Source organism: Dysidea avara, chromosome 1, assembly GCF_963678975.1.
Source record: "Dysidea avara chromosome 1, odDysAvar1.4, whole genome shotgun sequence".
In the NCBI taxonomy this organism is placed as follows: domain Eukaryota; kingdom Metazoa; phylum Porifera; class Demospongiae; order Dictyoceratida; family Dysideidae; genus Dysidea; species Dysidea avara.
The window spans coordinates 29,469,843-29,487,514 of record NC_089272.1 but is presented as its reverse complement, the minus strand read 5'-3'; the positions used below and the strand labels follow the sequence as shown (position 1 = coordinate 29,487,514).

Genomic DNA, 17,672 nt, shown 5'->3' with positions numbered 1-17,672 from the left:
TGTGGGCGTGCGCCTGGTTTACTGAAATTGTTTTCGTAAAAGTGTGTGTGTGTGTGTGTGTGTGTGTACCTATCTATCTACCTATCTACCTATGTTTGTCCGTACGCACCCACGTGAGCAAAATCGTTTAATAACGATAAAAGTAGTTTTTACGTAAGAAGTAAAAGTGAAATGAAGTCTGTATTAAACTTCTGCACAGGTGAACTTTGCTCTGAGGTGGCTTCTTTTCGGCGGACTGAAATACGGGTGTGGTGACTTCCCTCAGACTACCTTCCCCTTGAGGTTTTCAGGCATTTAGCAACTGAAAAACAACGGTGCAGGCCTCGTACACTGCCAGGAATAGCCTATCGCTTCGAGTTGGAAAGGGGGCGTATCCCTTACCTACGCGAACGAAAATGAAGAGCAGCTTTGAGGTTTTGTCGAGAGAATTTGTGGGAAAAAACACGTTAGTCACACTATAAAACAGTTTAGAAGATAGTTTTGTGCGTAATATGTTGGTTAAAGCGGTTTATTTAACAAACGCTTCCTTAGCAGTGCATAGCAACGTAATTAAACGAATTACGAATATTTCATGAATTACGAAATACGAGAAATAGCTAATTATATTAGTGATGCGCGCGCGTAGCGCTACTCCCCCCTGGCAATGTGCCACTTCTCCTGACTGGACTATTATTGATGAACAACTTCGCCAAAGGTTGAATGATCTTCACTTTAACCTTAGCAACGAGATTTGTGATTCTGGAACTGTAGCATTAAGATTTTCTGAGATACTGAGTGAGCTCTTATTAGAATTTGATGTTTTACGCTCCCACGGCCATCATGGAAAGCATCGTGTAAGGAAAATTGAGTCTACCGTTTCTGAACTGGCCGCTATGAAACGTAATCACCGTCATCAGTTATCCACCAATCCTAGATCATTCTTGACCGTGATGCGTGCTCACAATAAAAGCCTCCGCTGTTTTCGAAAGTTTGAGAACGACAGGAAAGTACTTCGAAATGAGAGACGTTTTCGACAGAACCCTTGGGCATATGCCCATGATCAGTGTTTTCCATCCAAGGACTCGTGTGAGCCTACTTTTCCTATGTCCACTGCAGTTGGATATTTTACTGAAACCTATGCTGAAGGCAGTGTCTCTTACACTGGTCTCCCTGAGTGGGTACTAAAGAGTCTTCCAGATTCCTTCAATGTGCCATTTAATGATTCTGCCATTACTCCTGGAATTGTCAAGGGAACCCTTGGCCGCTGCTCAGCTAAGTCATCTCCAGGTCCTGACAACATCACATATTTCCACCTCAAGAATTTACCAGCGTCTCACCATTTTCTAGCCACATTATTTAATAAGCTGTTAAAATCTAAAACGTCTCCACCTATGTGGTCTGCTGCTAGGATTAAGTTATTGTATAAGCAGAATGCTACAGATGATCCTAAGAACTTCAGGCCAATTGCTCTTACCTCCGTGGTGGGTAAATTGTTCCACAAGATCATTAGTCAGCGACTGGAGCATTATCTTATTACTAACAATGTTATTGATACATCTGTACAAAAGGGCTTTATCTCCAGGTTTCCTGGAATTTTTGAACACATTTATTCTGTTTCTAACATCATAGAAAAGGCTATCTCCTCTAAATCACCGTTGATGATGACATTTATTGACCTTCAGAATGCATTTGGGTCTGTCCCTCACCAGTACATATTTGACATGTTGGAAGGAGTTCAGGTCCCAGCTCCATATGTTTCATACATTAAATCTGTTTACTCACATTTGTCTGCTACTATTCAATGCCATCAGTGGACGACTCCACCAATTTCTATTCGCCGTGGAGTGTTTCAAGGAGACACTATGTCTTCCATAATATTTATTCTCACGTTTAATCCTCTACTGAAGTTAGCAGAAGATTTGAACAAAGGCCATGGTTTCCTTTTTCAGTTGTCGATCCCTAACTCTTCCGACCTCCCTCCAGTTGGAGCATATATTTACATTAAATGATTGGAACCAGGTGATGAACTCCCGGGGTGGTACAAGGCACAAGTTAGTGAATACAACCTGGATGGTTCATGTAAAGTAGTCTATGATGATACTTCTTCAGTGATTGTTTCTGAAATTGTCTTGCTTGAAGAAGTTGAATGGCTACCCTGTAACAAGCGTTCAGCTCGGTTTGTTTCACTGTCAACAGGACCTAAACAGTTGAAGCCTCGATGGAAATCAGAGCTTAAGACCGCTACATCTTCAGAACATTCTACCAAGGCATATGCCGATGATGCAACTTTAATCTCTACATCTAAAGAAGTTCACACTAAAGTGCTAACTGAAATAGACTCGAAAGCTGGTGATGTTGGCTTAAAACTGAAGCCATCTAAATGTGTTTCCTTATTGTTTGATGGCACAAAATTTTGTTCTTGTGGAATAACTCTATCTGGTGGTACTACCAAAACTATCTTAGATGGCCCGACCAAATTTTTGGGGAAGTTGATTGGAGTTTCTGCTCATGCTACCAAAAGTGCTTCTGGCAAAGCTATGTTTGCTAGGTTCTCTGACCTTATACAGAAAGTTGATAGTTTGCCATTAAGACCTGAGTACCAAGTATGGATTTATAGGAATTATGTTCTCTCAATCATCAGATTCCATCTCACTGTTGATAGTGTTGGACCATCCACTATCAATAAAATGGAAAATCTAGCTACTAAATACCTGAAACGTTGGCTCTGTTTACCTCGCAGTGCCACTCGTGTGATCTTGAACTATCCAGGTGTTTGCTGTCCTAGTGTGCGTTCAATTTCAAAGCAGTGTAAACTTAGTTTACTTGCCAACATCTCCTCCTCATCAGATCCGATGATTAAGGAGTTGGCCTTACAAGTAGATCTTTCCTCCAATTTCCTCCAGATTAACAGTTCTCATCAGGAGTTACTCAATGAAGCCAGAGCTCAACTGGACTCTATTCCTACGGCTCGCAAGCTCTACACAGCTAGCAAACACCTTGCCATTTCTAGAGAATTGACACTATGCAAAGAGAAGCTGGACACTCTCTCTGTTCAATGTAAATTTGAATCAAGTGCTGTTCTGGAAGCTGACTCTAAGCTGTGGAATCGACTCCTGTTGGGTTTTCATCCAGGCCAGCTTTCGTTTGTGCTGCGAGCTTCATCAGATACATTACCAACTCCGTTAAATTTACGTCGCTGGCATATACAAACTGGTGCAACTTGTTCACTTTGTTTGTCACCTCGTCCAACTTGTCACCATGTGCTAAATGGGTGTCCTGTGGCTTTGCAGCAAGGCAGGTTTACTTTTCATCATGATGCTGTTTTATTATGTTTGATGTCTGAGTTGCAAGCTTGTTTGGATAATGTAGAAATATTTGCTGATTTGGATGGCAAACGTGCGTCTGACTCTCCTCCTGCCACCATTCCCCCTGCTGTACTAGTGTGTTCTCACCGACCTGACATTGTTATATATAATGCAGAAATGAAATCTGTTGTACTTCTGGAACTTACCTGCCCATTTAATTCTCGTGCTGACCTTTCTGCTGCACGAGAACGTAAGCAGGAGAAGCCAGAATATCTGCAAATTATTGCTGAACTTGACCGCTCGGGTTTTGTTAGTCATTACCACACAGTTGAAATTGGTTGCCTTGGCCATTACCTTACAGAGACAGTAACATCTATGAAAAGAGTTTCAAATCTGAGTTTTTCCAAGACGAAAGCATTGCTTGATAGAGCAGCTGCTGTGGCTATAACTTCCTCTCAGAGAATCTTTTATGCACGTAGTAATCCAACCTGGACACTTTAAGTTAAGTTTTGTAGTTAATTATTTTTGTATGTATCCTTGCCATGCCTACGCGGATCTTATCTTTGTAGTCGCATGTGTCCGAGGCTCTGTATGTAATTTTGTCATTTCATCATTATTCTGATGGTTAAAAAAAAAAAAAAAAAAAAAAAAATTGCACAACCCAAACTACCCTATTGTAAAGTAGTAATACATAGTTGGTTAATTCATAGTAGTATATACTGTCTATGGTTATTCCAGATGAGTTAGCTAGCTGCATGGCGCCTGGTTTTTAGAAGTAGCACAACATCAACTTGTTACCATTAACTTACAGTACCATCACAGCCATTTCTTGGCCGCCACCTTGGATTTCACATCTTTTTTCACCATAGCCTTTTTGATGGCCGCACACTTTTTTTACAGCTTGGCTGTTTTGGATTAGATTTCACTTCTTTTTGTATTTGTATGGCCCCATGAAAAGCCGGCCTATGGCTGGCTTTGGGGCTTTTTTAACCTATCGTTTTTTCTTTATCACAGGAAGAAGAAAAGATGAAGCAGTTGTTTTAAATATTTCTGAATTTATCAGTAAATCAGTGTACAAGTTATATATATATATATATATATATATAATACATACATTTATTACAGAACTCTCTACATGGTGGTTTCTTTGTTGCTGAACTCTCTACAAGGTGAATTCTTCCAGCTGATCTCTCTACGGGGTAATTTGTTTGTAACTGAACTCTGTACAAGGTGCTTTATTGTAGGTGATCTCACTGTAGGTTGATTTGTTTGTAGCTCATCTCTCTGCAGGTTGATTTGTTTTAGCTGAACTCTCTACAGGGTGATTGTTTGTAGCTGAACTCCTTACATTGTGTCTAGTTTCTAGCTGATCTCTCTACAGGGTGATTTGTTTGTAGCTGATATCTCTACAAGTTGATTTGTGTGTAGCTGATCTCTCTGCTGGTTGATTTATTTGTAGCCGATCTCTCTACAAGGTAATTTGTTTGTAGCTGAACTATCTATAAGGTGATTTGTTTGTAGCTGATCTCTCTGCAGGTTGATTTGTTTTAGCTGAACTCTCTACAGGGTGATTGCTTGTAGCTGAACTCCTTGCATTGTATCTAGTTTCTAGCTGATCTCTCTACAGGGTGATTTGCTTGTAGCTGATATCTCTACAAGTTGATTTGTGTGTAGCTGATCTCTCTGCAGGTTGATTTGTTTGTAGCCGATCTCTTTACAAGGTAATTTGTTTGAAGCTGAACTATCTATAAGGTGATTTGTTTGTAGCTGATCTCTCTGCAGGTTGATTTGTTTTAGTTGAACTCTCTACAGGGTGATTTACTTGTAGCTGAACTCCTTACATTGTGTCTAGTTTCTAGCTGATGCCTCTACAGGGTGATTTTTTGTAGCTGAACTCTCTACAGGGTGATTTGTTTCTAGCTTATCTCTCTACAGGTTGATTTGTGTGTAACTGATCTCTCTCTACAAGCTGATTTGTTTGTAGCTGATCTCTCTGCAGGCTGATCTGATCCCTCTACAAGTTGATTTGTTTGTTGCTGATCGCTCTAAAGGTTGATTTGTTTGTAGCTGAACTCTCTGCAAAGTGTTTTGTTTGTAGCTGATCTCTCTACAGGGTAATTTGTTTGCAGCTGAACTCTCTCCACAGTGACTTGTGTGTAGCTGAATTCTCTAGAGAGTGACTTAATTGTAGCTGAATTCTCTACAGGGTGCATGACTTGTTTATAGCTGAATTCTCTTCAGTGTGACTTGTAATGTTCTGAATCTCTACAGTGATATATTTGCTTAACTCTCCACATGCAGGGTGACTTGCTTCTTGCTGAACTGTCTATAAGATTAACTGTTTGCAGCTGAACTCCCTACAGAATAACTTGTAATGTAATAGAATTCTATAATGGAGTAAATAAATTAGTCGAATGCTCTATTAGGGTGACTGTTCTATTAGAGTATCTCGATCTCGCATTTGCTACACGGAGTTGGCTTTCGAATCATAACTCAGTGGTTTGTAATCCGATTCTTCTGTACTACTGCAAGGTCTTTCTATGCAGCTATGCACCGATTTACAGCTCATTGCTAGGGTCCGCAACGTGAAATTTCGACCTACGAGAATCAACTACCAAACTACCCACAAATGCTAGGCTAGGTACCACTTAGAAAATGCCAGATTGGCATTATTTTCATTAACGTCTTGTCGTGCAAATCGGCGAATATGCTTACAAATTATGAGATTTTTTGCTATATCTTCAAGGAAATGTCTTTTAAAGCTACAATACGCACTCTCAACCTTTCTTACTAACTGTACTCTAAACTAAAACCATCAGTGGCTGCATTGTCTGGAGAAATTTCCAGCCACAGTATCGCGAAAATGAAATTTCGGACTCGAAAAAAGTTTCGATGCCACTGGAACACACAGTAGCAATGCCAAAGTAACCCTCCCATGTCAAACTGGTCTGGCATGAGTCCAACTACTATCACACCAAATATCATCGAATTCCAAAATTGTTTGCCATCTGGCTGAGCTCGACGGCTGTCAAAAATTCGTCAAAAATGCCAATTTTATTCACTGACGGAAACTTTTGCTATCCAGATGTGCTAGTTTACTTCTCAAAAGCTTGCTAGACCCACATCCAGTAGCTTTCATTCATAGGGTTGGTCTGGCAGCTCTTCTAGCGACCTCAAAAACTACCAAATGCCGATATCCACGAATTTTGCCGATATCGACCAATTTACAATGCGTTAAAGAAATCTTGCACACCAAACGTGATGCTTTGTCTCTCTAAAGTCATGCTACATCATTGTTTAGTTATATTTGTCCATAGGGTGGCACTGGAAGCTCTCTTATTGAGGCTAAAATCCATCAAAATGCCCATCTCACCATTTGTCAACAGTTTTAGGAAATTTTACTAGTCAAATATGCTGGTTTGCCTCTACATCTTTACTGGACGTTTCAATCACCTCCGTCTGTGTATGCACCTTTCTTCAGTCTCTCATGAAAATGTAAGAACACGCCAATTGGGCACAACCATCAACACCACTTACTGCTTATTTTGTTTCATTTATTCCACGAAAACCCAGCAGAAATATTACATAACCCATAACCCAACTGTAGTTAGTCTGGTTTTAAATATCCATCCTTCGGAACACTACACGAATGGAAATTTCGATTGTGGTTTTGATAATCGGAATTTTCATTTCGGTACTCATTTTTATAAACATGTAGAGTACAATATTTAGAGCTAGACTAACTCCATTTGCGCCCTATTACATTTCTGCTGGTTTTCCTGTCATTCTTGCGTGGAACCAATGAAACAAAATAAGCATTAACTGGTTTTGATGGTTGCGCGAAATTGGCGTGTTCTGACGTTTTCAAGAGACTGATGAAAGCTGCCTACACAGACGAAGGTGATTGAATCGTCCAGCAAGGATGTAGAGAGGTAAACCAGCATGTTTGACATGTAAAACTTCCTAAAACTGATGACAAATGGTGAGATGGGCATTTTGATGGATTTTGGCCTCAATGAGAGAGCTGCCAGTGCCACCCTATCGATGAATATAACTAAACAAGGATATAGCATGACTTAAGAGAGACAAAGCATCACGTTTGGTGTGCAAGATTTCTTTAACGCATTGTAAATTGGTCGATATCGGCAAAATTCGTGGATATCGGCATTTGGTGATATTTGAGGTCACTAGAAGAGCTGCCAGACCAACCCTATGAATGAAAGCTACTGGATGTGGGTCTAGCAAGCTTTTGAGAAGTAAACTAGCACATCTGGATAGCAAAAGTTCCCGTCAGTGAATAAAATTGGCATTTTTGACGAATTTTTGACAGCCGTCGAGCCCAGCCAGATGGCAAACAACTTTGGAATTCGATGATATTTGGTGTGATAGTAGTTAGACCCATGCCAGACTAGTTTGACCTGGGAGGGTTACTTTGGCATTGCTACTGTGTGTTCCAGTGGCATCGAAATTTTTTTCGAGTCCGAAATTTCATTTTCGCGATACTGCGGCTGGAAATTTCTCCAGACAATGCAGCCACTGATGGTTTTAGTTTAGAGTACAGTTAGTAAGAAAGGTTGAGAGTGCGTATTGTAGCTTTAAAAGACATTTCCTTGAAGATATAGAAAAAAATCTCGTAGTTTGTAAGCATATTCGCCGATTTGCACGACAAGACGTTAATGAAAAATAACGCCAATCTGGAATTTTCTAAGTGATACCTAGCCTAGCATTTGTGGGTGGTTTGGCAGTTGATTCTTGGAGGTCGAAATTTCACGTTGCGGACCCTATCATTGCTCTAAGCGGTTTGCCTAGTAGGCCGGCATGAAAACTAATACTTTTTTATTCATAAAAATCGATCGCGTAATTCTGACACAGGTTGGATTTTGTATCATATTTCCATGGTCTTTATCTCGATTCCTTTCAAACCACTACAAGGCACTCGTACGATGGCTACTCCATCTATATAGCAATTTTCAACTAATTTCATGAAGCGGTTTACCCTGTAGGCGTGACAACAAATCGATCTTGTTTTACGCGAATAATTGGTCATAACTCCTGAACCATTCATCGGATTTGCGCCAAATGTGATGCTAGGACTCGCCTTTGGACTCTCTTTCTGTGTGCCAAATTTCAAGGCGATCGGAGTACACGTTTGCGTTTTATAGCAATTTTTGCAAGTGTGCGAAAACACGAAAAAGAAGAAGAAAAAAAATTGAAACTTTGGCAGCTCGTATCTCGGAAATGGCTGGAACGATTTCCATTGGTTAAGTTAAGTACGTAGCTAGTAATAAGTATATAGTTAGGTAATAAGTAGTAGCAAGAGCTATTATTAACTCTTGGTAGTACTATGGTGTAGCAGCGGCGGAGGAAGTAGTTGATATGGGGGGGGGGGCTGGGCTGACCCAGACTTATTTCTATAGTTTGGTAAGGTGAGACCAAAAAAAAAAAAAAAAAGTTCACAACCAACTCACAAGAGCTTTCCACCTCACCAGCTACCATTTCTAGCTGATAAACTACATAAAAATCCTTACATAGCTCGCTACACACTGACTATTTTATTAGAGTGACTGCTCTATTAGAGTATCTCGATCTTTATCACGGTTTTCAGCTCCACTCCAAGAAAGGTAATTTCGGTGTGATATCATTTTGAGGGGGGACTTTAGCCCCTAGCCCCTAGCCCCCCCCCCCCCCCCCCCTTTCCGCCACCTATGTGGTGTAGTTTTCAGTATGTACGTGTGTTGCTAGTCCATAATACTTTATTGCCATTCCTTCAAATTTGGAATGTAAATTCCCCTGGCTGGCGGGTAACTCTGCAGCAAATTTAGTTCCAATCGGATAAGGGATCACCGAGATACAAAGGTGTGATAATGACGTTTTCTTTTTTTCTTTCTTTCTGTAAATATACTCATGGTGTGGCGCGCCGGATTCTTGGGCCGCACGACATACTACCGTGTGTCTTGATCCTATAGGCTTTACCTCTGCTGTGTTGATATACTCTAATAAAACAGTAAGGTGGGAGAGACATATGCTGGGAATTATGCTACCTTTAAGGCCACTCCTAGCAACACTGACTCCGGCCTAGAAAGTTCATTGTTTCTCATTTCCCTCCCTCATGCAGATTCTCTTCCTGCATGGTCATTCATTATTGCTGTCAATATTCATTATTTATCCTGTGACTACATAGGCAGCATAGCAGTAGCTAACTAGTTTAGCATTCAGAAAACTCTTTTAGCTAGCTTTTCACTGTTAAAGTTCTTAGTTTAAATATTTCTACTGTATTCTTACCTGTAAGTTAGTTATGAATTTCAAAAATTTGTGAAAATATCTGTAATGAATAATAGATAATGAACTGCCCGCCTGCATGTATTTTAAAGGTAAATGAAATGGGAAACAAGGAATTTTGTTGGAATAGTCTAAAACAAGGATTAATTTATATACCTCAGCCTTAGTTTCCAGTAATAAAGTACACATCACTATTTGTCATTTTCAACACAAGCAGATTGTATTAGGTATCATATATGTATTGATCTATAAGTACTGTATCCCAGGGGCATATGCAGGAATTTTGAAAAGGGACAGCTAAGTGACTGTTATATTAGAGTAGTTTATATTACCTGACTGCTTTATTTAATAGAGTATCTCATCGACGATCTTTTCACCAAAATCATAATTCAGAAAGTGTTGCTATCAGGTGAGAAACTATTATTTAACTAAGAGGAAAGTTTAAAAATTAATGTGTCCTGTTCCATGATAGATTTTAAATTCTGGAAACCTAAAGTTTCAATTTCTTAATGTTTCAAGTAGTGTGTAACATCCAAAGGGGTTTCCTGAAACCCCTGGAAACCCCCCTCGGTACACCCCTGTACCCAAAAAATATGCACACAGTACATGAAGTTAATTAATTAAGGATCAAATAATCATTTAGATTACAATAATGACATACTCAGGTAATGTGTTACATGCACACATACTACTCAAGGGCAGATTTGGGGGGTGCTTGGGGCGCTGAAGCACCCCCCCCCTCCAAAATTTATATTGAGCAAGCTAGGAAGCTTTTAGAACCTTTACTACAGGTGCAGTAGCATTTTATACACATGTATGGGCAACGAAAAGATGGAAAGAGCAAGGGGAATAGCTAATTTATTTTTTCAATTTTATTAATGCTTTACAGCATAAGTGCTGAAGGTCTGTAGGACACCTCCAGCCTGCTCAAAGACTTTAGCTACTTAAGATGTGTTTGAAAAGTTGGAGAAAGGAGAAAAAATCCATGACTGGACCTAGGTAGCCTCGAACCTGCAGCCATCCGATTTACGCTCGAACGCTTACAGGAGTCTACCAGGTGGTCAGGATGTTTTCTCCTTGTTATTTTCATGGAATTATATCCATAGGAATTCTAGAGAGTAACTCATTGTCTCTAAGTACCCCAAGTAGAACCAAATGGACACTAGTTTATTTATTAATGCTTTACAGCACAAGTGCTAAAGGTCTGTAGGATACCTGGTCCTACAGCTAATCTTATCCAAGAATTACTAAAAGGGGTTCAAAATTCTACTTTTGGAGTAAGTCTTACTTTAGAAGTTGCTTAATCCGACATACTCTAATAGAACAGCCAACTACTGTATTAGAACATCCAACATTAAAACTATAATTTTCAAGAAGTTACCAGAGTGTTCTAGACCTGTGCACTACTACCCTCACCACTGTACCAAACATCCTGCCATATACCAATCACTTCAGGTAAAAGATTTATATCTTTAATGTACTATAAATTGTATAAAACATCATTAATTGAAAATCTATTCTGAAAATAACCTTTTCTGTCATATAGTTCAAGTTTTTTAGGCTCTGCTACAAACTTGATTCTCGGGTTGAAATGCTTCTCTTGCAAGTAAAACAGTAGTCTTTTATAATAGTGAATTTCTTAGCTTACATAAAGTTCACAAGGCCGCAACATCTGAGAACTGTTCGTTTTTGTTTCCCTTGCTTGATCAAATCACATGCTACATTTGTATAAATCTAGCAGCTTTGGAGTTTGCACTATCAAATCCCTTGAAATTCAACTTTAAGCTTAATAATACTGCAGCATTTATGTTGTTATGATCATTGTGTGCTAAAAAGGGCTTAGTTGTGCCAAAAACTAGTTGTAATTTTGTAGACTATAGCTGTAAAACAATTATAATGATGGATGGATCCATCATTTTAAGTTAGATTGAAATAGCAACCTGCACTTCAGAACAGTGGCTACATATGAAGTAGATCAAATCCTCAGTGTGTTTTAAATATTCTCCTTGACCTTACATTCAATTAACTATACTGTCTATACACTCTTTATCCTCTTTGACAAGCCACTATTAGTGCTGAAACGAATAGCAATTTTTACTTTTGAATAGTTGTTAACAAATGACTGAATATTCGATTATTCTTTAAGCTTATACTTCTATTGAATAAGTACTGAAACCTTTTGTGAGGGAGCAAGGTAAAGCCCAAGAGCTATTTCTATATTTTCTAAAACTGAACTTTCACATCATAGATACATCACTTCTTAAGTTTCAAGGCTGGCTTTTCCATCTGAATAAAGTGTACAAAGTGCTAACAATTATTTGAATAGTGTGTTAACGAATCGAATAGTGTCATGCCGACCGAATAGTCAAATAACCGAATAATCGTTTCAGCACTAACCACTATTATACATTTTCAAATCTAATAACAAGAAACAGTGTATAGTTCTGTTTTTTAACTAAAATTACTTCCAACTGAACTCATTTAAATTAAAATTACTTCCACCTGAACTCATTTATCTTGTACCCACATTTGGTTAAAAATAGCTTCTAGATTCAATCTTGTGATAGCCGTTTTCCAAAAATTCCCAGGGGGTCTGGGAGTATATATGCCACCAGATCTAGAGCCCCTCTAGCTGGAGAATTATATACAGCTGAGTGCACATGCACTCCATACATTGGTGAGTCAGTCTACTTGCCCTCTCCACTCCCACTTACCCTCTCTACTGTTTGGACAGCCAGTGTAGTTTGAGCCATGAGACTGTAAAATAATTATGCTATACTTCAAAACACTAAATTTGATCATGTGCAGCTGATACCCATATGTTTCCACTACTATAGTTCTTTAATTTAAGATGCTAGTCTAAGATTGAATTTTAGCTACATATCTGCATCCTTTAGTTATATTGACAAGCTGTAGGGGAATAATGGTATCACATAAACAAAGTGTCATCATTTTTCTCTCAAAATTACTGCCAAATTCAATCTCAGTAGGCCAAATTTGCAAAATTTTCCTGTGGGAGCATTCCCCCAGGCCCCTCTAGATAGAGCATGCTCCACATGCTGAGTGTGTTTCTCACACTAGTTGTATCAACTATCTTGCTGCATATATAAATGTCCATGTTAGCACCCCCCCCCCCTTCTTAAATCCTAGATCCGCCCCTGCTACTGTACCTTGCACTGATTAGTTACTGTACATGTATATAAAACTTAGTACTGATCAACTGACATTAACAATAAGCACATCATGTTGGTTGTGCCATTCTTTTTATGAACTATATATATAATAATGTGATAGCAACAGCGATTGTTATTGTCATAGCTCTCCCATATGCTATCAACTTGTGAAAACAGCACTTAGCAAGTAGACGCCAGAAAAATCTAGCTGAGTGGATATGAATGGTATTATCATTTTACCATAAATGTAATCATTAGTGAACATATATGGCTTCTGATGTCTATCAAATTGTTTACATTGTTATGATGGTGAGACTGTTGTTTTAGTGATAGCCAATAACTTCAGTGTGAAGTATATATGAATTCTCTTAATCAGTTAGCTGTACAGTGGAACCTCAGAGTCTCTTATCTAGGCAGTCTGGTACACAGAAATGTCATAAGAAATGCATGCTAATACAGTATGCTGAAATAACTGTTTTAAAATAATGTTATTATTGCTATCAGTTTGTACTAGACAGTTTAGTGGGTAGAGGCAGGCATTCATGGTCACTTCTCTGAGCCTTAAAAATGCTTTATCACCTAGCAACCAAGCAGTAGCTATTATTAGCAGAATAAACAAATCACCTAACAGGCAAACCTTAGGCTCCTTCCTTGTATCATTGTTGTCAATAGACTACAAGCCATGTGCATGTGATTAATTTGGACCGTCCAGACAATGGAGGTGCCAGATAATAGACATCTGGATAAAGGAGGTTTCACTGTATATTAGGGTTTCCAACTCACTTCCTTTTGTTGTTTCTGGTGGTTTTCACACAGACTGACCTTTAAGATAATTAGTACTAATTTATTGTTCGATTGCTTGTAGTATTGGGTATCAGCATAAGTTTATCACACAAAAACTTACAGAAGTAGTCACGTGACCAAAAATATCATAATAGTTAAATTGGGCAGCTTATTAGAACATCACTGTATTATAGGTTGACCGAAGTAAGAATTAATGTATTTTCTTGCCTTACAATGAAGACTTCTACATCTTGTAGTGTTATAGCACATACTTTATAGTTGTAATGGGATTGTTGGCCATGTGACCACTTTTTGGGTATTTACAGTTAAAACTGCACTGATATTGAAAGTAATAAACAGTTTAATAATATATTAGCACTTGTTCGGTTTATCTTAAGGTCAGCCTGCACGAAAATCATCTGAAACAATGAAAAAGGCTGAGGCATCATCTTATTTTGCAGTGGAAATCCAATTTGAAGGGATTTTTGGTCACGTGACCACTTTTTGGATATTTACGTATGTTAAAATGGTGCTAATAGCAACTGCTGCAAACATTCTAATAACAAATAAGCACTTGTTTGCTGTATCTTAAAGGTAAATCTGTGTGAAAATCTCCAGAAACAACAAAATGAAACATCTTCCTTTTTTGAGTGGAAACTCTATCAGTATAATTATGTAAATGCATATTATTTATTTATTTATTTAGGCTTTATGGTGTAAGGAAAAAAAACACCAAAGGTCTGTTGGTAGCAACCAACAGCCATAAAATACGTACAGTTAATACTAACTACTAATAAGTAAATCAGTACATAGTTAAGATTATAAGTGATTAAAATTGGTAGTTGGAGGTTTAGTTTGGTGACTTCTGGAGCATAGACACAAGTAATGTAGAGTGCAGTTGTTGTTTTCATCAAAGTTAGTCAGGAAATGGTCCCATAGATATGATTTCAGTTTAGATTTCAACAAACAAACTGACATGTTTAGGTCTAGAATGTGTATCATAATGGAATTCCACAGGGATGGTAAATGATGAAAATAAGAATGTCGTGATATGTTGTTAAGATGTTGAGGTAACAAGGGTTTGTTGCTGGAGCCTGATCTAGTATTGGTAGAGTTGAAAGTGATGTAGTTATTGATGTTGAACTGATTAGTTGATGATTTGATAGATTTAATAGCAAACAGTATGTCTTGAAGTTCAAATATGTACATTAAAGGAAGGAGCCTCAGATTTATCAAACAATCTTTGCAACAACTGACTAGTGTAATCATTCAAGATGTATTTAGTGGCACGACGTTGTATTCTTTCAAGGTTTAAAATGTTTTTCATTAAGTGAGGACGCCAAACTTACGTACAGTAGAGTAACTGTGATCTTACTAAATTAAATGATACATACAGTCTAACCAATGTAGAAGGTGAATGAGTGGGGGCAAAGATACGGTGAATTAGTCCAAGCATACATATGGTAGGGTCCGCAACGCGAAAAATCGATGTCCCCCAATCAACTACCTAAGTATTGTCATGTGTTAGGCTAAGTGTAACTTGAATAACACCAGCGTGGCAGCCAAGTTTGTCACTTTCTTTTGGTAGAAAACGATACAAATGTCTTAAAATCACGTGATTTTTCGTTGCAGTGGTTCGTACCGTTCTTCGTATGCCACGATATTCACTCTCAACATTGTTCAAGTAGTCTATCATCAACTCAAAGTATTGGTGGTTTGATTTTATTGGTCAGGTTCTGGTGGCAGCACGATCTGTGCAGCTTTTTGGCGATAGACAAAAGAGAGATAAACGTCATAATAATTGACAATTACATGAACAAAGGGTCAGGAGTCCAGTCTCAGGGTTACCAAGTTATTACTAAAAAGTATGGAGCCCTGGCAAGACCAAAAAAAAAAACTACATACAAAACTAAACAATTATACATGGCTTCTCAACAGGTAAACAGATCAACTACATCCCAAGTAGTGGAAGCACGGGAATTAAAGATCTGTATGAACAGGAGATTACAACACGAGCTGCTTGCTGAAGAATACAACGAATAGTATTCTTTTGTAGATGGCATACATCGCTTAGTTTAGAGACAGTTTGTGGCATGAAATGGCCCAAACAGCCAACCTCATTTGTCACAAGATTAACTGAAAATCCAGCCTGTTGAAGATCAGTCAGTAATGAACCATAGCAATCTTCTTTACGGTTCCTTGCAGCTAAAAGGTGATGTTCAGTATTAGTAACTACAGAGAGTTCTAATAATGTGATGGAATCTATGGAAACTACCACAAGATCAGGTCTGCTCAAGGTAGATGTAATATGAGGCGAAATAGTACTTGGGGGACTAACACTTGCCTGGTGGCCAGGAAGATCTGCATAAATCTCATAACATGGTGGTAAACCTTTCTTAAAGTTGCGAACAAGAACCTGCAGAACAGAGTCATGACACCAAGTGTATCTGCCTTGATCAAGTGCAATGGAACAACCAGTTAAAATATGGTTAGTTGTTGGTTGAGTACAGTGACAAAGGGTACACACTGGACTAGTGATTACATTCCAGTGAGTCAGATTCATAAGTGTTGGTAAGGTGTCACAACCGGCACGCAATAAGAAAGAAAGTTGCTTTTCAGGTAAACCATACATTAATCTCTTCCACAATGGACAATTTTTTTCTAGGGCAACTATATCCAGAAATATATTCTGTACAGTCAATGGTTCAAGAGTGGAATTCCAATAGCGAACATGAGAGGACCGTAAACTGGTACGAGCCTTGCTTTTAAAAGTAGAGGAATGGATGTTAGAAACTGAAGATTTAGCAGCAGAAAGAGCATCAAAAACAACATCTGGTGCATCCTGAAAGACATTAGACAAGAGAGAATGCCGCAATTCAACAATAATTGGGTCAACAGAATGTTCAACAGCCAGGATATAAGATAGCTTAGCAACACCAGAATGGAAAACAGTTCCTGGAGTGCAATTACGAGGTAAATTTAGCCGCTGTTTCACAAACCTCAGCACAGATGATTGAGCAGATTGAATGGATGACATTGTAAGCCTCTCCACAGCAATATGAAAGTGAAGAACAGATGTAACAAAGTTTTTAAGGATCCACACTTTGTATTCCCCTCTAATAGAACAGTTGTCAATACGCTGGAGATACAATAAGATTTGCTGTTTGATGTTGTCAGAGGCCAGCTTACGAGTAGCAGTGGGAGAAATACCAATTGTCTTGCCTAGACATTTCGTACAGTTAATACTACAGATATTGATAGTATTACCATTAGACATTGAGAACTCTGTAGTGGGCATGACACAATGGCCATTAAAATGAAGGGATATGCATTTGGGAGGTTGAAACTCAAAGCAGATGTCAGCAGCTTTCAGCACTAATGAATGCAAGTCAACTTTACTAGAAATGACAGTCAAATCATCAGCAAAACCTTTTGCTTTGTGAACATTGCAGGAACAAGTCTTTGGTTCAGCAAAAGCTGCCCTAACAGAAGCTGAAGGTTGGGTATTAATCGGTTTATCGACTCGAAAGTTCTTACGGTAAGGACCAGCAAAACACCACTCAACAGTATGTACATCCACTGACGGCTCTATATCACCGTTGTCATAATGTAAACTACAGGAACCATCACAATGATAGGAGGTGACATTAGCTCTGTACCAACCAGCAGGAGAATCTGTAGAAGAATCAGACCAAAAAACATAAATAGGTACACCAGGCGGTGTTTCTTCCTCTGGAGCACAGGACAAGCAGAGCATCAACTGCGCCGTGGGTCAGCAATGACCAGTACTAGGTAAAGTACCTACATGCGGAGTATGGTTATAATTGAAGCTTGTTAGCCATCTGGCTGAGCCATCTATATGCTGAAATTGGGTCAAAATGACGTGATGTTTGCAAACAAATACCAGAATGGTTGATACATCAGTGAGACAGTCTCCAACAGCAAGGATACGAAGCTTATAAACACCTAACAATACGGTTATCTCATCCAGTAAACGCATAGAGCAATCCAATGCATGAAATAGGCACTCACGTGATCGATATTCAAATCTCGGAAAATACCATAATCTATTCCAAAGACCTTAAAATCACTTGGAATCAAGTGACAATCAGTTTGTGTGCATTAGGTTCAACATCTCGATAAGCCCAGCAGT

General features: G+C 38.7%; 1 protein-coding gene across 1 annotated transcript; it reads left to right on the top strand.

Moving 5' to 3' along the window:
* The first annotated feature begins 611 nt into the window (after positions 1 to 611).
* LOC136241802 (uncharacterized) lies at positions 612 to 3,930 on the top strand. Its single transcript, XM_066033133.1, has 2 exons — positions 612 to 1,914; positions 1,999 to 3,930. Exons 1-2 carry the CDS (start codon positions 612 to 614, stop codon positions 3,783 to 3,785), a joined length of 3,090 nt encoding a protein of 1,029 aa, XP_065889205.1. The 3' UTR covers positions 3,786 to 3,930.
* The last annotated feature ends 13,742 nt before the right edge of the window (positions 3,931 to 17,672 follow it).